At 42.0% G+C, this 25324-nt stretch overlaps 1 protein-coding gene across 1 annotated transcript; it reads left to right on the plus strand.

Annotated features, from left to right (window-relative positions):
- Positions 1-2705: 2705 nt before the first annotated feature.
- Positions 2706-25227, plus strand: LOC117252611 (uncharacterized). Its single transcript, XM_078170910.1, has 7 exons — positions 2706-2866; positions 12448-13424; positions 16684-16735; positions 18402-18526; positions 20340-20478; positions 22937-23179; positions 23526-25227. Exons 1-7 carry the CDS (start codon positions 2786-2788, stop codon positions 24225-24227), a joined length of 2319 nt encoding a protein of 772 aa, XP_078027036.1. The 5' UTR covers positions 2706-2785; the 3' UTR covers positions 24228-25227.
- Positions 25228-25324: the final 97 nt, after the last annotated feature.

The following is a 25324-nucleotide window of genomic DNA, read 5'->3' on the forward strand; positions in this document are numbered from 1 at the left end:
TCGTGACGTTTTGATTTAAGTACCAGGAAAAAAACGTTGAAATAATGATACTGCAAATACATACGTCAGAGCTACATTTATTACACGAATTATCCGATGGAACTGACACAACTACTGGTAGATGTGTCGGATGTGGTACAGTGCTTCACTCTTGTGGTCAAAGAGCTGCACCCTTGTTTTCAGCAGTGACAGCCAGCAGTTTACCTGCAGCTGCGGATGCCACCAGAGGTGCCATTAAGCCACCAATGCCACTTTTTGAGCCTGGTGCCATACGGTGCACAGAATGCACGGATTGCATTAATACGCACATCATTATATAATACCACTGCTCAACGTAATGAGATTATACAGGATTTCACAGACAGGATTTGAGCTAAGATGATATATTAGCCTTTTATTTAAAATATCTGTCACTGTCGGCCATAGGCGCAATTTCTGAAATTACTTATTTGGTCTATTCCACTGGTTGCCCCCCTACTCCCACCACCTGTAAAAAATAACAACATCTTGCAGGTTTTAATTCGTTTATTTTTCTAATCATATTGTTTATGTAGCCCATTAATAATACTTTAATCTGTAAAGCCTCAGTGCTGTCAACCTTTATATTAATTTCTGTAAAAAGCAAGCACATATCCTGTATTGAACTCAAAAATCGTGTCCCTAGGCATGGGTGTAGATTTTTGGGGGGTAGGGGGGATTTGGGGATTTTTTTTTTTTTTTTTGCTATCCCCCATCCCACCCCAAAATAAAAACATGAAAGTAGCGGTGGTCTTTTATTTTTGACAAAATTAAAGAAAATACACCACAAATTGATGCAGAAAATGCACACACTAATGCATATAAATTCAGCACAATGCAAGAAATTAAATGCCTAATGCTTAAAATTTTCTGGCACAGGACCCCCAAATCCCTCCCTGAGCTTTAAGCCTCGCCACCCATGCTTAAACAACACCTTCACCCTTTTCCATCAGGTAGGCTACATACATACATAAACAAGACACATCACAGATCGCAAACCCCAGCTACAAACACCCTTGAGGGTGGTATATGTGTAGGCCTATATAAGATACTTGCACCCAATCCATGTGCAGGGTATCAAGTGTCAGACATATATAATAAAAGTCTCCAGTCAAATTACATCATGCCAAACTAGTCACTGTTTAATGCAAATGAAAAGTATAAGGCCAAATCCACTTTTATTTTAAAAGACTGATTCAAAGCCAATGAGGAGGATTTCAACTGTCTTACTTTGGTGTCATCTAGTGGTACTATCAAGAATGACACTGTCTTAGTTACAGCACTAGTGGATGGTCAGTAAACATCACATGTACCTCACAATATCTTACCACTAATATTTCTTTTTTTCTGCAGTCCAAAACGTAAGCCATCAGAATGATATGACAGGTGCAAAACCTTCTTGAGTGAGCACCTCCAGTCTGTGTTGCTACTAACCTTCGTTCTTAGGAAATAGATTGTTTAGACATCTTTCCCTGCATTATTCTGCATTCACTAAATTAAGTAGAGTATTTAACTTTCTGCTAGTTTTGCCTACAAAGGCCTGTCAAAAGGTCAAGTCACATTTAGAGTGGTATGTGAGATAATAGCTTGGATTCCTATCTGAGATCGTGTGTGGGTGGTTGAAGGAGTGGCACTTGGGAGTAAAATCAAACTGTGCATCTCCCACACTTTGTTACTTTCTTTAATGTCACTAACAGAGGTACTTGGTTTAGGTGTGAAAAATTAGATTTAGCAACTGAGTCCCTTACATGTGGTGCTCTTATAAAGACGCAACCAGGATGGATTTGAAGACTTTGTATGCAGGCCTACCTGTGTTTTCCCATATAATATTTTGAAACTCAACCTCTAAGGAGAGTAATTGGTACAACGTTGAACTATCACTATAGATATTAGAAGAACATATTACCTTTATCAACTGCGTCATCTATCCTACACCTTAAAGCTCTCATAAAAGTCCCCCTTTCATGCTTACCTGTCCTGTCCATTAAAGGCAAAATGCCCCTGAAAATATCTTTAAAAAAAAAGTCTCTGGCCTAGTATTAGCTCAGTGTCTAAAGTTGATGTGATATTTGTAATTGTCTTTTAATATTTGATATTTTGAATTCAACCATAAACAAGGTGCACAGTCTTGGCTATTAAAGAGCTTATCAGTCAAATAAGGGGATATTTCAAAAGATAAATACACTGACACAAAGATCTGTCATATATTTAACCTTGATTTCACCTTGACAATGAAGCTCAAGCTTACATGAAGCTCCAAACAAGATGGAAAAAAGATTCATGTGTGCAAAAATTATTCATGAATTATTGTACAACAATCTGTTTGCTTTGATTTACCCAGGCTCTGACAGAAAAATGAAATAATTGTCAATTCATATTCCTTCATTCTTTTAGATTGTAGAACTTGCAGAATTTATGTAGCTTTTCTGTATCTGCTGGACTGGGAGAAGGAAGGAATATTAGGCTATAGAAATATAACAGCTAGACCTAAAGACCACCATAAACTGCACTGGCTTGAGCTAGTCACACACTATACAATGATATTGTTATTTTTAAATTTGTTTTTTAAAATAAAGTTCACAGAAATAACAGTGAAGTTAATATAAAGCCAATAAGGAGAGTTTTTAGCCAAGGGTTTGGTGCTGTGTTCGAGTTCGCCCATGAACGATGGACGCGCGCTCCCGATACTTCAGGTGAATGAGAGGGAAGCAGAGGAGCGGGATACGGTTCACTGTGCGTTGCATTAAACAGGAACAATCAGAGGAAAATGAGTTGTGTTACGTCGCTTGGGGCCCAGGCTTTTATGACAACATATCTACTCTTCGTGATGGGATGCGTTGCACAGAAAGTAAGTTGACATTTGTTGACAATAAGCTGACAATAATTCACAAGCTTTACCTCCAGCCCTCTTGAGTGCCGTGCTCACATGTATGGAGAGAACCAAGCCACGAACTCCCTTTGTAAATCGTGATATTCAACAATAGTTTATTCTCGACAAACGCTCTGTGCACAAGGGACTTCAAGCAAGTTATTTTAAGACAACTTAGTTGCCAACATTTATTTCGGCTTGCATTTGATACACACAGGAATACTTGGGTCAGCTAAATTTTAAATTTAAATGTAGGTCGGGTGTTCTGTCAACAGTTTTGTACTACGAAAATACAGCACACGGTTGTAGGCTATAGCAAGAGGCGGTAAGTACGTATTGAGCCCAATTTTAAAAGTTAACATTTAATACAGTTTAATACTGTTGTTTTTGTTAGCTAACTTTTATGCCGACTATGTCTGAAGACCACTGTGCTTCGAAAAACGTCAAAGCTTATGTATTACAGTGTGAAAAAGTTAAGCAGATAGCGACGAACATTTAAATTTACATTTTTTACAATTGAGTTTTGCGCACGCTCTGTTTGACAACAGCACAGGACGTAACACCACCTTCTCAAAGTAGAATCTCACGTTGCCTCTGGAATTGCGAAACTTGTTTAGGAAACAAAATATATTGCACAAACAGGTTATCAAAATGGTCCTGCAGTCTACTTGTGTTTGAAACAGCTCTGTCCATAACAATTAGCAACACATCCGCCTCATGTTGCCTGTAGACTACTGTAAGTGAACTGAAATGTTTACAGTTTGCATTTTAAGGTTCAAGTTCAGTTTCAGTATTTAGTTCTACCCAAGTGTCCTATGTGCTTTATACAGTGACATCTAGAAAAACAAACCTAAACTTTAGCCATACCCAGAGTTTTTAATCACCTTACATCATGCTGACTAACCTTTGCCATTCACTGTAAATATGTGAAAGTAGGATTTGAAACTGTATTTAAAAATTCCCAAACTTCCTGGGACTTTATATCCTCTTAGGCTTTTTAGGGGATGTTTTGATGGCACGGGCATGTTTTGATGTTGCTGCACTTCACAGAGTTAGACAATGGCATGCAGAGTCCAAACTGCTGAAATGAGAACCACATTGAGAGCATGTAAACCTTGTGTTGTGCTACTTCTCATACCCATTGAGGCGAACTCCCAAGCTTTGCCTCTGACATGCGAGGAGTTCATGATCAAAAGTTTGTCTCCGATAAATCAGGAACCCAAACAGTCAGGGGTTGCTTCTGGGGCATGTTTTCCATTCAATCAGTCTGTGATTCATGTTGGACATGTTTTAGCTTCTCCTGTGGTAGAGTCAAAGCTCTTGCCAGGTTAGTGAGGCTTAGATGTGAATGGGTGCTTTAGAGTTAATTGGTTGAGGCATAAAAGTTGTTGGGATGCCATAACCTGAAGTGTCTCTTTATTATTAGGTTTATATGGATACCTGCAGCATAGGAATAGCTGCACATGTAACTGAGGATGGCAGGACTTGTTGATGTATGTTGTCAGCCGCCTGGAACAGTCATGTTTACATAGACAGTGGCAGGGGTGGGCCTTGGTACTTGCTTGTGAAGAAAGGGAAAGTGATACCTCATTGCTCAGAGCAGAAAACACTATAAATGATAGCTAGAGCATGTATTTATTAGTATGTGATTTGATCACCACTATGGTATGTCTATTTGTGGCAGTCTCAGCTGTCTCTGTTGGGGCAGGAACTTTCTAAATTGATGTAATTGACATTGTTTTACAATTACAAGTTGCCGTGGAAGGCAAACTAACAGGTGAATGCTTCTCAGGCTGAAAAGATGCTTGGCTGTATGTTATCCCTAAGGTCTTGGAATTGGAAATAAGCAGCGCCATTCTTAAAATGACATGGGTGCTCGTCACATTTTATGCAATTTCTTGCAAAACTTTGTAGCAGACTTGTTAAGCGAAGCATCTCAACTGTAAAGCACATCACCCAGTCAGTCTTCCAATCCCATATTCTTCTGTTTTTGATTCATCCGATGCACCAACATGTCCCCATTTGGGGCAGGGGCTGGTGTCAGAACACAGAAGGATTACCCTTGACACAGATCTCCTCTAGGACATCAAAACCAGATTTCCAGTTAGAAGCTTCCACCTGTCAAGAGTCATCCTCTTCCACTGATGGACAATGGCGGCTCAGCAGCACAATTCTTAGAACTAGACAACAAAAACCTTTGGTATATTGAATTGTCAGCGTCTCCAGCTTTAGTTCCTGTGTGCATAGGGTGCTCACTATCTTTGCAATTATCTGCCTGAGGGGACACGGTAAATGATGTCTTTGTCCTCCGCTCCCCTTTTGTATTAAGTTGATTTTTGGAACAGCATAAACAAGCTTGGAATTTATTCTATCCCCCTCAGAAAAAAAAATGGGAGGCATCCAAGCCTGTAAGTCCACATTTCAGTGCTGTGGACAAGGGAGAGTGATTTTGATCTTTGCTTTGTTGCTTCACTCTGTCTTTCGTTAGGTTTTATTTGCAATGGAAAGAGGGGACATTCAGGACTCCAGTGTACTGTGAATTTGCTTATTCCTCCCATGAATTATCTGACAACAGATACACACACAGTCTGTCAACAGATAAAAATGTCCCCTTGAGTTGGTGAACCGCAGAGGGACTTTAGAGGAGATGGGATGCAAAAGTCAGGGCCGGAGACAGAGTGATGGACAGAGTTAGACAAAGAGGGAGGGAAAGATGTCCTGTGAGTGTTGCAGATGCAGCAGGTTGTTTGATAGAAAACAAACTTCATTTCTATACTATCTATGGTAGTATCAAAACTCTAAGATGCTGATGTTGTTGGTATTGAATGGAGTTTTCAAGTGGCCGCCTAATGTTAAAAAGGTCACACAGCATGAAGTTAATGGCTGATTTTTAACTTTGAAAATAGAAGTAGCTTGCGGAGCTGCATTTATTTTACTTTCCTCTTTAGAAGGTGTGAGAGTACCGAAGTGGAGAGATCCTTTTTGTTTTGTGGCCCAGATCCCAATCCAAGTCATTAAATATTGGGGTAGTTGCCCATACAAAGTCTGATCTGATACTTACATTCGAGACATGTTGATTGAATATTTATCCGACACACTGAAATAACTGCTGTAGCCTTCTAAATTTGGCACTTTTTTTTCCACAAGCTTCTTAATCAAAAAACTGAAGGTCCTGTTTCAAAATTAAAAAGTTTATGAGTTTAAATTATTGATATGATATCAGTAAAAGTACAACTGGGAGAATGTTACTCCTGAAATTAAGTTAGGTAGTTGTTTGCTGTCATAGAATGATGCCTCTTTGACTGTACCTCGTAACCAGTCTTTGGCAGAGTGCAGACGGCGGCTTGCAAAGAGCCTACAAAACAGACAAGTTTAATTTTGTTCTGCCCTTAAGTTACTCACAGAACACACACACCTTAACACATTGCCTTTGTTTCACAGCATTTTTTTTTATTGATACAAAAGGCAGTACAAAAAAAACAAGGTGTGACATACGATGCATATGTGGGGGCAGATGGAAACGGGAATACAGAAAAATGAGAAATAACAAAATAAAACAAACATAAAATAGTCATGTATAACAGTTTTCCTAGGGTTATAAATATCCAAACATGTTAATCACAGTCATTAATCACTTATCCTTGCCTATATTGATATTACTTTCTTTTGCTTTCTTTTGTCAAACAAAACAACACATTCATATTTTTCTTGAACCAAAAAAAAGAGCAAGGTAACGTGTAATTTCCAGCTTCCTTTATAGGAAATAGAAATGCAACTTGAGGAACAGGTTAAAAATTGTTCTTGTTGTGCAGCAGAGGGGATATTTTTTCAGCCAGATGGTTAGAAGTTTTTGTGGATTCTTGAAATACCTTGAGAACAGAAGGAAAATCAAATGCTTAGTTCTGTGACTAGAATGTAATGTTGACACAGGAGAGCCACATACTGGTGCTAAGTCTATGCATCAAAACAGCTAAGCTAATGGGCTGTAGTTCAGGGGTTATCAGTGTTGAGATGATATTCAAAAATAAGCTTGTCTGGTGATTTAAATGCTGTGGTTGTCCTCGGAAATGTTATTGTGTCCATTTAGACTGTGATTGATTGCAGTTTAACTGTGTCAGTACAGTGCAGGCCAGCCTACATGACGAGGCTTCTCACTGAGGTGCTGAAAGAAAAGACTAATTATCATGGATCACATTCCAAAATCTGGAAATGATTTCTCCAAACCACCATGGAGATAAGGTCATGATTCACCACAGGGTTCCACAGACTAGCTTTAACAGCTACCACAGCAGCAGCAGCAGCTCTTTTTAGAGGAAATATGTTAATGGTCTTCACGCCACAAACATGGAAGAGTGAGCCTGCATCTGCCTGTCCTCTTGCTCACCCAGTCACATGTCTGTGCGAGTTTGAGGACCACAGCAGTAATAATTTCCAGCATTCCACTTTTCCATGCAGGCTACAGTAAATGTCCCGTGATGGCTCTGTAAATAAAAATGTTGATCAAACATGCAACGGCTCAAAGAGGTCTTTCATAAGTCACCCAGGATGCACACGGTGGTGTAAATGTGCTGAGCCAGCGCCACAGTGGCCAACGAGGGCGACCCTAGAAATGCCTGGGCTTAATCAGGCCGCCACACCAGTTGTTTGTAAATTCACCCTGGCTTGAACTACAGCCGCTGACATGAGCCCATCAGGAGAGGCATTGACATCACAGGGGAGATATGTGATAAATCCTGGGCTCGAGTATCAGTGCTTTTCACAGCTGTGCAGAATGACCTCAAGGAGCTTCGTTTCTGTCTGTGCAATTGGAGGCAGCAGTGTGAAATATACTAAAAACACAAATGGGGCATTTTGCTGACATTGAGCTGCAGCTGCTGACTCTGTTATACAACTAATTTCAAACTTGTTTTTAGCTGCATGTTTCTGTCTATGATTGATATATGTGAAAATAATGTTTTTTGAGAAAGTGGAGGAGTTTATAACATTTTTGGTATTCTGTTTACCATGCAAACACTGTCCTCTTGTGTCAGTGCATACTGCATCACTGTATGAGACTTCTGTATCTTTCAGCTCCGGTGCAACTCAGGGGAATTCCTGTACATTTGTTGCACTTTGAGAAAAAGTGCTTTTTATTCTGATAAAAATTAGTGTAACTCCTAATCTTGATCCAGCTTTAATTTGTGGAAAGATTTGTCTCATTCCCATAATTGATATTACAGCATATATTCTGACATTTACTATTTTAGCAATAACTTTTTATGTCTGTTCTGATATGTTGTGACTTAATATTTTTTCTCCTCAGTTCTGTATCACTCAGATCTATCAGACTACATGATTAAATTAAGGATAATGGAAAATTAGTTCAGGTATTGGTCCACAAAGCTGTGCTGTTTTTATATCAGTCCAGACCTGAGAAATAGAGTGTGATTATAAGCATCCTGAGTGGGGCTGCTGCTACTGCTCAAGCGCTTGCCTGTGAAGCAGTGTCACTTTTCTCCTCCAGTAAACAGGGCTGGTGAGGATTCTTGCCCCCTTTTGAGGGGCCCGCCTGCCTGTTTATGAGCCAGTCCGGGGCTGTTTGTGCATGAGAGGCAGAGTGTGTGAGTGTGTGTTTGTGTGTATTAACAGTACTTCAGCAGAAGCCAGCTCGTGTTGCAGAGTTTTCACAGCGGTGTCGTCAGCCTGGGTGGTTTAAAAAAAAAAAAAATCCATGTTACAGCCAACAGTTGGGTCAGACTGCAGGCTTCTGTTTTGTCAAATAAAGGTGTACTGACAAGTCGTGTTTTTTGGCTTGTTCATCTTTATACCCATAAGAGAGGGCTAAAAACTAAAAATTGCTTTTTCTATAACAGATTTAAATTATGTTTTTCTTCAGTTTAATGCTCAGATACACTGTTTTAACAGCAGAGTACTATTTTTTCTTTTTGTTTATTTCTCATCTTTTTTCTGACCACTTCCTTCCATTTACATAGATTACAACCTCTCACAGGTTACTTTTAAATAATATTTTTAATGATAAATGACATTTAAACAAAATTTTAAAAATACTATTTTAATATAATGGTACTATACAAATAAATCAGCTCTGCGACATCAGTCAGTAGATTTAAAGTTGTCTCTGTGATAATTAGACCGACCTATGAACTCCATCATGGAATGTGATTGAAACACCTTTTTTTTAAAAGATGAACTGACGCAAAGTGAAAACGCTAGAACAATACCATTTGTCAGGGGCCCCTCAGTAATGACAGCAGCTGGTCTGATGTTTCACTGAGCAAGTCATTTCAGACAATTATGTGCTTTGTTGATCTACTTTTGTCCAGGGAAGCCCCCGTCACTGGCACAACTGGGGCGCAATGAGCAGCCGGCTCTTATGTAAACTTTCAGCTTGCCTTGTACTTATTAGCATCACTTCATTAAAATATTATCTGCCCTCCCTGTATGCGGAGTGGCTCACCAAAACGGCACTGCGGCCCATTGTTTCGCCATGAGAAAAGGCATCCTTGAATAATTAGCGGCCTGCCAGTGGAGCAGCCTGTGATGTAACAGAACTGAGATGTTTGGTATTATAAGAATGTCCCATTTCCATTCGACACTGTGGCACTTTGGGGCCCTTTCATGTGTAGTCTAGCATGCATCCCAGGCAGGGTGAAGGGGACCTCCCAGCCGCCTCCTCCTGGTGGGAGAGATGACACAGTCTCTGTCCATGACACAGTTCTCTTTCATCAGAAGCAGGATTTCACATCATACAAGAGACTGTTAATTCATAAACGAGCATTATTTGCAACATCTATTTTTTTTAAACTATTTTTTTAAAGTTGAATTGGATAAAAACAGGTTGAAAACAAAGTGAAAGTCTTCAGGGAAGGTTGAGTAAAGGCAGCAGTATGAACAAACATATATTCTCCCACCATTGGTCATTCTTGCCCTAAAAGGGGACACGCTGTCCTTCTCTTCCCCCTTGTTATGCCCCCGTATTGTGAAGTGGTTCCCCTCATTGCGCAACCTCGCTGCAAACACTGCTAACCCCAAATCGGCTTACTCTCCCCAGCCTCAGCAGGAATGCCATTTGGCCCGTTCAAATGTCACCCGTGTAATTCTTTGCTGGAGTACATTAATTTCTAGTAAGTGTGTAGGAAGCACAAGTGTAGCATGCCATGTGCCAAAGTAATTGCTTCCAAATGTAAGTCAAGGAGAAAAACAGCAAAATACAATTATGTTAAAGGACTTTCATGATCAAAATTTACATTGGTATTGTGGTAATTGAAAAAATAAACATTACATGATACAGTTTTTTAATATTAGGAAGAATAAGCAAATATTTCACTGAGGTACTGTCACTCACATGCCATAAACAGTTCAGTGTATTTAATGATACTCCTGTTTGTAATGTAATTAGAAAATTATGGCTTGTACTGTAAAAACCAGAAAAACAGCTACTAGAATTGGTCATTGTGTATCATGTAATTTAAGAGTCAAAGGAGAGTTCAGCTGTGGCATGTTGCTTGTCAACTTTGTACTATATCGTATGAGCTCATGGGTGAGGGGCAGGACAGATGGTGATTTTTGATCATCTTCTCTTTAATCAAATTCCGATAACAGAACAAAATCAGTCAGAATGCAATATGTTTTAACATCTAACTTCTAACACAGAAGACACACACACACACACTCACACACATATTTTCTTTTAGTTACATAGGTCATGCTGCCCTTTTTGCCCTCTCTGACCTCCCATGTCTCTGTTAGATGCTGCGGCCTGGCTGTGAAGCTGTCAGCTGTATCAACTATGGAGACAGTGTTAGATTTGACCCTGATGACCAGAGGGCTGAGCGAGACGTCCTCTCCTCCAGTTGTGATTGAAAGTTACACATAGATTTTGCCACTGAAAATCTGCCGGCTGAGGAATGCATTTAGACGGGGATAGATGGTCCATGGAGCAATCAAAGTGCGTGTCTGGCTCCAAAGACTTTACTTTTCCCAGTGTCCCTGTTGCCCTCTTTCTCCCCTCCCATCTAAACTGCATTCTCAAAGTGATCTGCTTTTAGCCCAGTCCAAGACAAGTGCCCAGTCCAAGACAAGTGTACCCTGCGGGTGTTGGGTTTGTTACCTGTCTGGCATGGGGGTCTGCCAGTCTGGGTCATTCCCACAGTCCAGAACTGAGGCCAACAGGAAAGCTCATAAACACACAGGCCTCCTACAAAGGTCTGGTCCTCAGCTCCCCGGCCCAGCCACACATCTGCCTCTGCTTAGATCTCAGGTCCCCCTTACATCCTTGCACACCTGGGAAGAATTACAGCCAGCATGTTTGAAGAAAAACCCTCCCTAGGGTTACCCAAGCAGGCAAAACACAGGCTTTGATATAAAGGCAGAACAGAAGGGTTGAATAGTTCAGTTTCAGGCCGGTTTATGTCAGTGAGTAATCAGACCACAAGTCCAGTGTATTATTTGCTGATAGGTACCTTGGTTTTTGGTGCCTTTTACATAGAGAACTTAATCACTTCATGGCTATTATCTGAATACATGACTCATCTTAGAATTTGGGCAGAGTATAATATAATAGTGGTCAACACTTTAAAACAGAAGAATAACATGAATGCTCACATGGGTGGCACCAGTGGGAATCAGAAGCCCTAACCTTGGCAGTGTTTGTGCTGAGCTCTACCTGCAAAGCTGTATGACTCAGGTTAATTGTCACTCTCAGAAGGGGCGTCAGTTAAGTGCCTAAAATAAACCTTAAAATGTGAGATTCTTTGGTCTTTAAAGGTTCAGTTGGTATCTTTTTATAAAAATACATTTTTGTCATATTTGCTGAAACTGTCACTGTATCCTGTCAGTAGCACAGTAGACAGATAATCTGTGAGAAAAATCGGGTTCCTCCTAGTGCTCCTAAAAGCATTTGCAGAATCCACCGTGCCTGAGCGAAAACAGCCAATCAGGGCCAGGGGAAGTCTCTAATGCATGTCAGTGCACACAGCAAAGACAAGTAAACAGAGGAAGACTGACAAAAAACAACTGGTTTTGTTGTTTGTTGGTCTCAAGCACCATCCCCTCCACCTCGCAATGACAAAGTCAGCTGATATATATGTAATCAGAACTATGTCAGTTTAGAAATGTTGATATGATATGTATGAAACGTTCGACTGTAACATATCCGTAGTTTGTAATATAAATTGCCAGCATTTTCTTCTGGTGACTGGGCTGACAAGAAGCTTGCTTTTACTTTGACAGAAGGATGCTGTCGTTGGACTTCTTCTGTCTACTTGTCTTTGCAGTGTATGCTGTTGTTGGCAGTGCAGCATGTGCACAAGCAGTGGTTGACATGCATTAGAGTCCTCCTGGCTCTGATAGGTTGTTTTTGCTCAGGCATGGAGGATTCTTGCAAATGCCATTAGGAGCATTAGGAGGAACCACATTTTTACACATAAAGTACTACTGTCAGTATATAGTGACAGTTTCACCAAATATGACAAAAATATTTTTATAAAAGTTATCTTCTTTAACCTTAAAAGCATGTTTTAAATGATGACTTGACTAACTTAATGTGATTCATATTGCAGGTATACTTTGACTGTGGTGCCAGGGTGGATGTGGTGGATGTCCAAGGCCTCATTCTGTCCCCCGGCTTCCCCTACAACTACTCCTCTGGGACACATTGCGTTTGGCAGTTCTTTGTGCCTGTTGATTACCAGCTAATTCTGGAGATATTTGACTTTGATGTGTTTGAAAGCCATGACTCTGCTGCTCAGTACTCTGCTATCTCTAGTTTTGAGGAGGAAGAGGCAGACGAAGAGGTGACTTTGACTCCTGGCAGCTTAGCAGCAGATGAAAGTTCATCAGCAGCTAAAGATCCCATGCTTCAGAGTGCAGACCTTGTCACAAAGACTCAGCAGTCCTCCCAAGATGGTGAGGTCAAGCAAGTAGTGGTCCAGGAGCAGTCCACAAAGATGGAGATTGCCAAAGTATCAAATTCTGCCAAAAGATCAGCTGATGCCTCTTCTGGCCTATCTTCGCCACCTCCTCCCTCTCTCCTCCTTCTATCGGGGGCTGTGCCTCCAGGAGACAAGGCTGTCAATTCCGCCTCCTCGTCTCACCTTAGGGGAGACCTCAACCCCAGTTCTAACCCAAGCCCAGTTGTGGAGGAGACCACCCTTGCATCACCACACTCCACTGACACTCCAGCTGAAAGCCCAGAAACCCAGCACTCAGTGCTTGACGCCTGCCCCCACGATGTCCTGTACATCTCAGACCTTATCACCTTCTCCTCAAGGTTCTGCGGGTCCAACCGGCCTCCCAGCAGCCAGCTGGTTTTCGGCTCCAGCCAGGAGATGGTGGAGGTCATCATGGAGCTCATCACCACCACCCACTGGGGCCGTGGCTTCGCTCTTCTCTTCCACTACCACAACCTCACCGAGCCAGGGGGGGACCACCGTGCCTCCGCTACCACAGCCAGCAAGGTAGATTCTCTGCTGGCTGCTGTGAGTGGAGCTGCCTTCTTCGCAATGATACTTACAAGTGCTCTCTGCATCATTTTCAGGTAACAGAAATGGAATAACTTTATTTACAAGATCATAAAGATAAAAGAATAACACAGACAACGGCACTCCTTAGTAGCAGTGGCCCCCCAGCAGGACGATGCGCCATGCTTAGCCACAAAAAGCTCAGGAATGACCTGAGGAATGTGACAAAGTGCTCAAGGCGTCAACCTGTTCTCCATATTCCCTGGATCCCGATCTGATCAAACATCTATGGGGCGTACTGTTACCCCACCTCACAACCCACAGGACTCAAAAGATCTGAAGCCAATGCCCTAATGCCATACACCATAGGACACCCTCCAGAGGTCCTGTGTCCATGCCTTGACAGGTCAGAGCCAAGTCCAGTCCAAGGAGCACCCACTGTGGATCGGGGGTACCTCTGGGGTAGCAGCACGTCCCTCGAATGTTCGATCAAATTGGGATCTGGGTTATTTGGAGGCCAGGTCGACGCCTTGAGCTGTCTCTCACATTCCTCAGGTCATTCCTGAGCAGTTTTTGTGGCGTGGCTCTGTGCACTGTCCTGCTGGGGGGCCACTGCCATTGACAAGTGTTGTTGCCATGAGGGGGTTTATTTTGTCTGCAATGGTGTTTGGGTGGGTGGAACGTGTCAAGTAGCATCCACATAAATGCCAGGAACCAAGGTTTCCCAGCAGAACAGTTATAAAGGCCAAAAACCAGCCACCAGGTGAAGCTTTTGTTGATTCATAAATATCAACCACCACAGAGATATGTTATGATTATTCTTATGAAGCAGTGGAAAACGTTTATATGTTGCTAATCTTATATGCATTTTTTTTTCATTCAAAGCAGAGGGCAAACATTTGTTTAATGTTTTATATAATGCAAAATTGTATGAAACAATGGTTCAAAAGATGGGGATCTTAGTTGGTTATTTAGCCCACCATTTTGTTTCAGAGCAAATAGCTCAACAAATACTACATGGAATGCAACTTAATACTTTTTTGCAGACATTCATGGTCCCCAGAGGATAAATTCTAGTAATTTTCATGATCCTCTGACTTTTCCACTCGTGTCCTCAGCTGGTTCACATATTTGTAGGTGCAGATTGAAATGTCTGAACAACATTCAGGTTCACTGACTTAACTCTGGCACACACATCTATGTCCCCAGAGGGTGAAACCTTATGACTATTTGGTGATTCTATCCATTTACATCTATTCGAATCATCAGGTTGAAATTCTAAGTTGTCCAGTGGCCAAAAACCTATTAAACTAATAACATTCCCATTAGCCTCAGCTGTATTTTATTTTTAAGGCTTATTATCAGATGTGAGCATGCAAACATGTTAGGCTAAGATGGTAAACATTATGCGAATTTGCATTTTTCTAAGATAATGTAGGCATAACCCACCCTACTCTGCCTTACTCTGCCTCTGATTGGCTTACCTGACATTCCTACCCTAGCTCAAATCAGTCTCACTCATTTTACCTTTACCTAACCAACCCAACCAACAAAGGCAACAAGTACTAGCCAATCAGAGGGAAAGTATGGCGGGTATTGCCTTCGCTATCCTAGGAAACGCAAATTTGCTTCCATGACATAGTCTGCCTGCTAAACATTGTTAGCATTGTCATGGTGAGCATATACGCATGCTGAGGTTAGCATTTAGCTCAAAACACTGCTGTGCTGAAGTACAGCCTCTGAGCCATTAGCATGGTTTAACTTAGTGTTCAGTGAATACTCTCCTGACTTCACAAGTCTTATCTTTGATTTCTTCCATGAATGAAAATGGGCTGGTCTGACACTAAATGCACACACACAGATGTACACACTCTCAAGTACACAGTCACTACTTTGTTGTGTTGACTCAGCTGGAAGCCTCAGTCCCTGATGTGGTGACCCTTGGTGATTAGTTGGGTTTGGCTGCAACTGTGCGGCTCCCTTGATGTGGGGCATTCTCACCATAGACAGCAGGGCATTCAAGGTACAGCACCTGGCATCAATTCCAGTACACAAAAACACAGAGGCTACATGAAAGTGTATGGGCGGGGAAATAAGGGGGAAAAGGGACAACAAGGAGAATTAAAACTCAATGTGCGTTTGGTACCAGTGGCATTGTCAGACAATCAAAAGGTGTAATTTACAAGCTGTTCCCTCTTGTCCATCCCAGGGGACAATGAACACAAGCTGAAGGGTTAAGTTTGGAGGTTTGTAATACTACCTGTTCTGACAAGCTGACTGGTTTACTCTACTGGTCCAGATTCAAAATCCAGGAAGGTTTAGATTTGCGTTAGTATTTAGCCTGTTGTGAGAAACACCCTGTTTAATATGATTTGTGTTAATTTCAAATGCAGCTCAATGTCTCCAACTCATCCTTCAGGCACAATAACTCCACAGGTTCTCACTATTAATGACAGGGAAATTGGAAACACGTGTTCAATAAAAGGAAAGTGTAATTAGCAAGAACAACACGAATCATTCAGAATCCAGGAAATGCATTACTGTGAAACGCCCAAGTAGCCTCAGTAGCTGTATTTTTCCTCCTCTTTCAGTTGTTCCCTATTAATTTAAATGAGTTCACAGAAATCATTGGAAAACAACTAGCCTGGTGAGTTAGGCATGATCTTGCAAGTTTAAAGCAGTGGGATTAACTCCCAAGGTCCCCTCTGGTCAGAGGTGAATGAGAGTCACTGCAGGGGTTGCCCTCAGATGACCGGAGGCTGGTAATGAACTCATTCAGCTGAGTAATTTTTAATAAGAGGGTACTTGCTGAAGTATTTCTGCATGCTTCATTGGTTCATATGGACTTTAGCAAGCAGCATGGTAAAAAAAACAGGTACGTGAAATTGGTCATTTTCCCAGTTGTAAAAGAATCTCATATTAATAGGGAAAAACATAGTGGACATGACTATCAGAAGTGAAAAAGTGACAGCGGTGCATCACTACAACCACTATGTGAAATGCTAGAGTTGTGAGACTGCAAGATCGTGGTGCATCTTGCTACATCATCCAACACCACAATACAGCAACTATTGAGGGGGAAATAGCCACAGGTATGCTGGAGCGAGTATATATTGAGTGAGGTGGTTACTATGTGAAAAAGCTCCCATTTCAGTACAGTTGTATGGGATAGTGTCCATTTTTACATTTCTGGTCAAATTGTGAACACCAGAGGGATTTTTATTCTTGGGAAAACTCCGCCAAGAGTGGAAAAAAATAGGGGACATTCATAAAAGCTGGGTTTTGGATGTGTCTGTAATTATAAACTGAATTGCTGTGGTACTGTATGTTTTCCAGACCCAAACTGTGTCCAAAAAGAGCCAGCTCCTGTGCATCTAGCAACTCTGAGGTACAGATACTTCTCTGTATTTTTTTCTCCCTTTTTCCTCTCCACGTGTCACTCTCTCTCCTCCCCTACCTGTCTTTTTCATTGTCCTATTTGTTAGTTACACATTCCTCTGAAAACAGAGCTTTATCTGGGATCACAGGGCGTTTCTTTTAATTTTCTTTGCCACTGAAGTCCACTGCTGTAGCACTTCAGCTCCACTCCCCATAGAGCTGCAACACCTCAGGTTCACTTCAGGTCATGCAGTTTTGAAACAAAGGTTGAACAACCTGATGATGAAGCAGGAAGTATTTAAAAACTGTAGCTCTCATTATACCAATAACGAAATAATCTTTTTTTTTTTTTTTTTTTTTGGTCTTCATTTTCATCATCTTCTTCAAAGCAAAATTGCCCAAAACACTGTGGTTCCATACAGAAGCATAATGTATTCAAACCCCCCCCCCCCCCCCCCCGTCCATCCATCCATTTTCCGAAGCCGGGTTATGGGGGCAGCAGGTAGAGCAAAGCATTCTAGCCGCCCCTCTCCTCAGCAAGGCTTTCCACCTCCTCCGGGGGGACCCTGAGGCATTCCCAGGCCAGCGCCAAACCACCAATCCATCTCATGCTCTATTCTACCCTCACTCGTGAACAAGTACCGACAATACTTGAACTCCTTCGCTTGGGGCAGTAACTCACTCCCAACCCAGAGGGGGCATGGTTCTCTGCCGTTTTCCACTGTTGACTCATCCCGAGTGCTTCACACTCAGCTGCAAACCGCCCCAGTGCATGCAGTAGGTCACGATGTGATGAAGTCAACAGAACCACATCATCTGCAAAAAAGAAAGATGCAATTCTGAGGTGACCAAACCAGTCACTGCCATCGCCAACTCAGAGAAATGGCCCTATTTTTTAATAACAAGATTATTATCTCAGAAACTTAAGAAAAGTTTTTTTGGAAAAAATCAGCTCTTCTTTTTCTTAATTAACTAGGTCATAATCTTGCTATTCAGAAAAACAGGAATTTATGAGATTATGAACTCGCTAATTCAGAAATATGGAGCAGATTTTTTTTCCTTAAGTGAATGCATTTTGTCATGCATTTTGCATTTTTCTTTGTCATGTATGATAGTTAACTGAATATCTTTGAGTTTTGGACTGTTGGTCAGACAACAAGACATTTGAAGAAATGACCTTGTGCTGTGGAAAGTTATACTGGCCTTTTTTTTTTTACATTAAAAAAAATGTATAGTCCAAAAGACTGAGTGAGAAATATCATCTGCAAATTAATTGATAATGAAAAGAATTTTCAGTTGCAGCCCTACCCTAATCACAAAACACATTTTCTTACTTATCACTACTAGTATTGAGTCATGCAGAAGTTTGTGAGATATTGACCTCTGAAAGCTGTGCCACCATGCAGAGTTACAGAGGGCCAGATAGTAGGAGCACTTCCTATACACACACACAGAGTGACATCCAGGGGCAAGGAAATTTCCATGTGTGTATATGTTTACGTGTATGTTCAATGTATACATAATTCTGCGATAACTGCAGCTGCACTGGGCTCTGTGTATTTCAAGACATTGCCTCAGCTTTGATCCTCTCTGGGAACACCTGTGCTGAACATGATCTGTATCATGATGAAGTACTGTGGATAAGCTGAACGATGTGGTGTGTGCTCATGTTGTAGGTGCCAGAGGGAGTCCAGAACACGGGGGCTGAAGTCAGTGAGCTGCAGCTGATGGCCGAGAATCAGGCCAACCTGGAAGCCACCACAGAGCAGGAGAACAACCAACGACAGCCCGCCACACACAGGTTGGGACAACACACACCTGCGCACACATGAATGCACACACAGGATGGAAAACCGATATACTGGATTAATGATGTTAGTCCTTGTATTCAAGCTTAATTTATACTCTGGTTGGTCTCAGTTCCTCTTGCAAGCATCTTAGATATACAGTATGACAAAAATTGCATTGCAACAAGCCCATAAATTGCACATTACTGCAGATGTCAATCATTTTGATTTACATATACACAACACATTTAGACCTTTTACAAGAATAATTTTAGGAATGATAATAATACCTTCAGGAATATAAATCCTACCATGAATTCATTTCCTGGCAATGCAATGATCTGATAAAGTTTCAGTGCAGTCATTTAAAAGTGACAGCCCAGGGTTTGAGGAATGTACCCCAATAGCGGTGATGTTTCTGGGAGATATCTTGCCAGTCATACAGTGTGAAATTGGATTTTCTGCTTATGAGTATGTCTAGGAGGCGCTTTTTCTTTTCTGTGTTCATCTATAGTGGTTATCTCTGCTCACGCTAACCACCCACTTCTTCTATTTATTCAGAGCAAATTGCAACTGCTGTTTCTGGAAATGGAAAACAGCAAATCTTTCTCGCCTGCCAGGAGTTTTCCTAGGAAAGATTTACCAAACAATGAGCGTTACGGCTTCGCATCACTATTGTGTTATAAATATGTCATTAGATATAACTTTAAAATGAAACAAACTGTGTATGAGGAACCCTCTGTAGATGACTGTGGGTGGGTGTGTAGAGTTTTCAATGAAAAGGAAAGTTGCATTAGTTTTGGAGCAGCACACAGGCTTGATCCTGGAACAATCAAAGGTCTCTCTCTCTCTCTCTCTCTCTCTCTCTCTCTCTCTCTCTCTCTCTCTCTCTCTCTCTCTCTCTCTCTCTCTCTCTCTCTCTCTCTCTCTCTCTCTCTCTCTCTCTCTCTCTCTCTCTCTCTCTCTCTCTCTCTCTCTCTCTCTCTCTCTCTCTCTCTCTCTCTCTCTCTCTCTCTCTCTCTCTCTCTCTCTCTCTCTCTCAGTGGGACTGAACCCAGGCTGAGAGATTTGTGGGTTGTGGCATTTAACCCACAAAGCAGCCTGGGAGTAGTTTTGAACAACAGGGGAGTACAGTCCCCCTCTGTGTGTGCTCCAGTCACGGTGTAAGGAGTTTACACCAAAACACATAGCTTATAAACAGTGAAGGAGTTGAAATTAGCCTACTCTGAACGTTGTTTTCTATTGAGCCATTTAAATTGCAGTACAACATCATGAGCTCTGCTGCTTTTCTCAGCAGCGAACAGTCCTTACTTCTTAATACTTCACCCTCCACATGATTTGTATATTAATTACTGACTCTGTGTTACGTTGAATTCGTGAATGATTTTTTTTTTTTCTCACATGCTCAAATGTTTGTTCAGATTTACCAAAGTCACACAATACAAACAAACTAAGTAATCGAAGAGGTGGTAGACCAGCAGCTTCTGTGTTCAGCACAGTGAAATGACTGTTTTTGTCGATGGAGTCTGGCGCTGAAGAGAGCGTAGTTAAGTTTCACTTTCAGTTTAGTTACCTGTTGGAAAGCGGTGTCTGTTTGGGAAGTACTGAGCATACCGACTAGATACATGAGACATGGATTATAGTGCGTGAGTTGTTAAAGATTTCGTAAATGTTTTGCTATAGTTTGAGTAATGATATATAAATGGTCATTTGGGAGGTGAGGTTTTCCTTTAAAGAGGTACTTTGTTTGGAGTTAAAAAAACACTCTTGTCATCGGTGTTCTCAACATAATTTGTGTCTGCATTTTTTCTGTTTCTCTGCAGTCAGTGCTGGTGGTGACATTTCCCATAGTGCAGAGGTGGACCTTTCCTGCAGCGGTTTGACTGAACTTGACCTTGGTGCAGATGAGGTTTTCATTGTATCTTCAGCCCCTAGCCCAAGCAGGCTACCCTTCTCACCTCACACAGTAAGGCCTAGATTCATGTCAGTACAGTTGTCTATGTTGTCACCTAGTAATGAGGTTACTTGGTCCAGAGCTAAACACTGAGGAGCACTAAAAATCTACATGCATGGCCATGTCAGTATTGGTTCAGACTGAAATATCTCAACATCTCAACAGATTTTATCTGAAAGCAGCCATGGTGCTATACAGTAGACAGTGAAATTGTCTATTTAATCTCAAGGCCAAACTCTCAGTGGGTGATCTCCTCGCTTTGGGGAAATGATCCCTGAACCAATGAACATCAGAGGTGACAGGGCATTCATTGCTTTGAATTGACCCAGTGTTCCTAATAAGACTGACACCATTTTATTGGCGTACTCGTGGTGTTGTCTAAAACTATGAAAACTATGAGGACATAAATGGGAAACGAGGATAATTAAAAGACGGGAGGAGCGTTGAAGAACGGTTCGACCAAGCATTTTTTTTCTCTGCTCTCTTTTGTATTCTCTTGGAATAAGAGTTGGCATAAAACAGCTCTGGCAGCTTTTTGAAGGACTGGCAAGCTTTTCTGCAGCCTAGGCTAATGGAGTATTATCTACAGAGCCAGATTCCCAGCTCCAATTGTGTATGTGTGTGTGTTTGTGTGTCTGTGTGTGTCATGCACGCTTTGGCACACAGTGTGTGGTCTGCCTGTGTGTGTCCTCCATGCAGACATCCATGTAAATAATGTTTGAGAAATGTTGCTCGGGCTAACAGCAGCAGAAGTCCCTGAAAAATGCCAAAGTCATCTTCTCAGTGTCACTGCCAGGTGAGCTTCCAGGTCAGTGTGGTATTTTCATGCCACACTCCCTCAGATTTGTAGACATGCATTAAGCCGTTTGATAACATTTTGTTGCAAAGGACCCCTTCGAAGGAGAGCTTCAGTTTAGGCACAATAAAGCAATGAGGAGACTTTAAAACCTTTCTTGCTGTGGGCAGGGTGATGAGATCAAGGCAGAGAAGTCTGGATCAAAATGGTCTGGTACATTCCTTGAAATGTAAAAGACATAATTCAACTGTCTAATTTTTCTAAGTATCTCAGGCCTCTCAATGCACCCCTAAAGGGTCTGAGACCCCACCTCTGGAACTATGGTTTGCAAGCCACTGTGTTGGGTGCCTGATTTCTCACAGTGTGTGTCAAATCTAAAAGTTGCCATTGTGTTCATGGAGCTTTACCGACCAAAAGAACATTTTATTTAAACCCCTAGCTAATTCTTGTCTAGACAAAGCTAGCTGCTAGTGACTCTGTGTAAAGGATTATGTGGACTAGTTCTAGTCCCTATAACCCCCCCCCCCCCCTCCCCTGATCAACAGCAGCTGACTGATCAGGAAGGATAATGTGACCTTTGCACATCTAACCTGTCAATTAGCCTCTCCTAGTTTAAGCAAATAGTCTCAATACAGTGACGTTTCCTCTCAAATAGTCCTTCATTCGGACCTGTTATGGTCAGATGGTAAGAGTCGTGCATACACAACACCACAAATGTGACTGAAATCATTCCAAAGCCCCTGCTGTTCTCTTGACAGCTTTACTTTGCTTAATAAATAATGATTGAGATTGGTACGTGAGCCACACATGCTTGGCTGGCTGGCTGTGTGACTGAGTGGGCCAAGCTAATCAGCACAGTTCCCTCTTGTTAATCCATGAATGTAGTACACAACAATCTGCAGGCAGGGATAAATTCAGGTGTTAGGAGGAAATGTGGCAGGTGTAATCGGCAGACTGGCAGCCAGTCAGTTCCTAATATCCCGACCATAAGGACTATGTCGCTGCATGCAGTGATACTACTGTCTCTTGACAGCAATTTAAGTGTTAGGCAATAAGGCGTACATCCTTAGAGATGTAGTTATTTGTTACCTGATAGTTTTATCCATCTGCATTTTATTCACATTAACAATAACAATGAGATAAAGCGGTGTTACTGTCTGAGTCCAGTCTGTCTCTCGATGCACAATACCAAAGATGCGTGCGTGATTCAATAACAAGCCTGCTGCTCCGTGCAGGTCATTGACCATTGTAACTGCAGTTGAGTGCTTGAGCATAATGCCACCTCTGATATGTGAGCTATTTATGTTGTGTGGTTGTCTTCATTCCTAATTAGTTTGTTTATCCTCTCTAGGCCACTCTTGTCTTGTAACCTTTGTTGTCCTAGAGAAAGTTTGTTTTCTACACATGTAGTTTTTCAGCACTTCATTGCTTGGTATTCATAAATGAACACATTTTCGAATTTGGAAGTACAGTCTTTACTCCTCGACACTGAGCAGTTGGGCATCATAGTCAACAGAGACAAAATTCAGTTTCAGTTTTCGGGCAGATAAAGACAATATGGTTGCCAGTAGACATGCTACTGTATGTTGCTTAAGGCACTCTGTTGGTGCCCACTGCAGACAGGCATGGACTGTTAATTTTAATTTTTACATTTATGCAATCTGTGTGTCTTAGCAGCGGGAGAGGTTTCTGCGGCACAGTGACACTGGTCCCAGCCCTGCAGGTGACTGGCCCTCACCGGACTCCACCACCTCACCCACTGGCACACGGTCCGGCAAGGACGGCAGCGGTGGCTGTGCCAGACCGAGAGCGTGGAGCGTACGCACCTTCCAGGATTTCCTCCCTCCACTGCCACAGCTGCATAAGAAGTGGTGCAGCTGGAACTCCACCAGTCCCTTCACCAAGCTGGTGGACAGCGTCAGTACTAGAACCTTTTGTTTTTACACTCAGGAACATTCATGACATGTGAAGTTGATGTAGAGTGGTCAGTGCTAGACCCAGTTCAGCTAATTTCATGTGTTTCCGATGTAGTTATATTGTCTTCAGAATTGTCTTGATCAGGGATTCTTACTTGACTTAAAGGGTCAGTTAACCAAAAGTACAAAAATGATTTCTTACTGACTTTCTGTGGTACTCCTCCAGTTCTCCAGTCCGCATGTTGAAGTAGTCCTTGAGTCCTTGAGCAAGATACTGAGCACTGAGCACCTTGAGCATTTTTACACCTATCCTTCTGTCTTATTGTCTAAATCTCGCATCATTCCAGGCCCCATCCAGTTTGGTCACTGACTGCAGAGGGGACAACAGCAGGAGGGTCTTCTCTGATGTTCACCTGGATGCCAAGGCAGACAACAGCACCATCTCCGACTCATCCATCAGCAATGCCTCGTACCCGCTGTCGCAGCCCGCCCAGAGGCAGCGGCGTCTCAACTCTACCAGCAACCTGCGGCGCACTCGCTTCACGGGCCCTTGCTTTGGTCTGCTATCAGGGACTGCAGACCAGACAAAGGCCTCCGGGGTTCCTCATGCCCAGGGTTCCCCCTCAGAACCCAGCTCTGGCTCTTCTTCTTCCACCCAGTGTCAGATCGAGAGCGGCCAGGCTGGAAAAAGGCGTGATTTCCCAGGCGAGGGAGACCACGTCAGCGTGCCGGTGTTTGCCATCTCGGAGGAGGAGGACCGGCAGCCTCTGGTCTCAGCTGAGCACCTGAACCAGACGTCCGCCGTGCTGAATGGATTGGTTAGGGAGACATATGATGGGAAGGGGCCTGCCGTTGGAAGCACAGGCCTCAGCCCGCAGAGCCAGAGGGCCAGACCAGAGTGGAGGCCATGGGGGAGCCAGGTGTCAGGAGGGGTTGGTCCTCTCCCTCCCAGCACACTCACCACCATGACCGAGTCAGGCACAGTCAATGACTGCAAGCCGTCTCTCGGTCACCCCACAGCACTCTGCAGTGTGACCAACCAGATGTGACCAGACAGGCTTTAAGGTGGTGAAGAGAGCAGGAACTCTGGTGGGCCAGTTGTGCATTTCTGAACTCTGTTAGTGCCACTCTGTGAAATATATAACCTACTTCTTAAATTTCTGATATCAACTTTTACAAAATGATTATTACATATACTGTAGCCTCATGCTGGAAAATAGTCTTCTCACTTTAGTTGTTTTCTATTTTTATAAGATGTGTTTGGACAAAGATGGAATATTATGCTGCTTACTATGCCAAGGCACTGACTGCTATGGTATTATTTGTATAAAAAAGATGACTGATTGCAAACATGAACAAAAAAGTATTTCCTGAGTGAGAACTGCAGAACCCCAAACTCTTAGGAGCACTTTTAAACCAGATTTATTAATCAGTTTGATGCTATTCAGCGAGTTATAACACTCCAACCATTGCACCTTGCTTTCAATAGCTCATTCATTCTGGATTTTGTGCTGCCATGTGCCAGCTTTCTGCTTTTTCCTTAATGTGGTTCTTCATGTGGTTATTTCTTTAGCAAAAGCTTACAAATGCTATTACAATTACTTATTACCCAAAAGTGTTCTGCAAAGCATAGAACGTACATTGATATTTATGTTGCAACATTATATGCATACTGTATGTACTCCTAAGGCTGATACTGGATTATAAAAGGGAAATCAAAATAAAGTTAAAGCACATAGAGAACTAATATTCACTGTTATGTAGTGTAAAGAGAGAACTAGCGATCACAATAGTATTTAAATTGAGTTATGAATTAATGTAAAGTTTTAATAAAGGTTAAGTCATTTACATGTTGTGTCCTTGATCTGATACAAGATGCAACACAATCAGTTGGAACCTCAAACATATTTAGGTCAAAACCAGATCTCGTGCTGATCTTTCATCTGTCATGTGAGTGTTTCAATCAGCACCAGTTAAGATTCACACTCTTTGTCTTCAGCAAATTGAAAATACAAATGCAAAGGAAGCCAAATAAAGGGACAGACATTTTTTACTGTTTACTTGAACACTACTTACAATAGGTGACATTACAGATGGCAGAATTTGCTACCCTGCATTCTTATTACCAGAACTGAAAGATCCTCTC

Source organism: Epinephelus lanceolatus, chromosome 9, assembly GCF_041903045.1.
Source record: "Epinephelus lanceolatus isolate andai-2023 chromosome 9, ASM4190304v1, whole genome shotgun sequence".
Classification (NCBI taxonomy): domain Eukaryota; kingdom Metazoa; phylum Chordata; class Actinopteri; order Perciformes; family Serranidae; genus Epinephelus; species Epinephelus lanceolatus.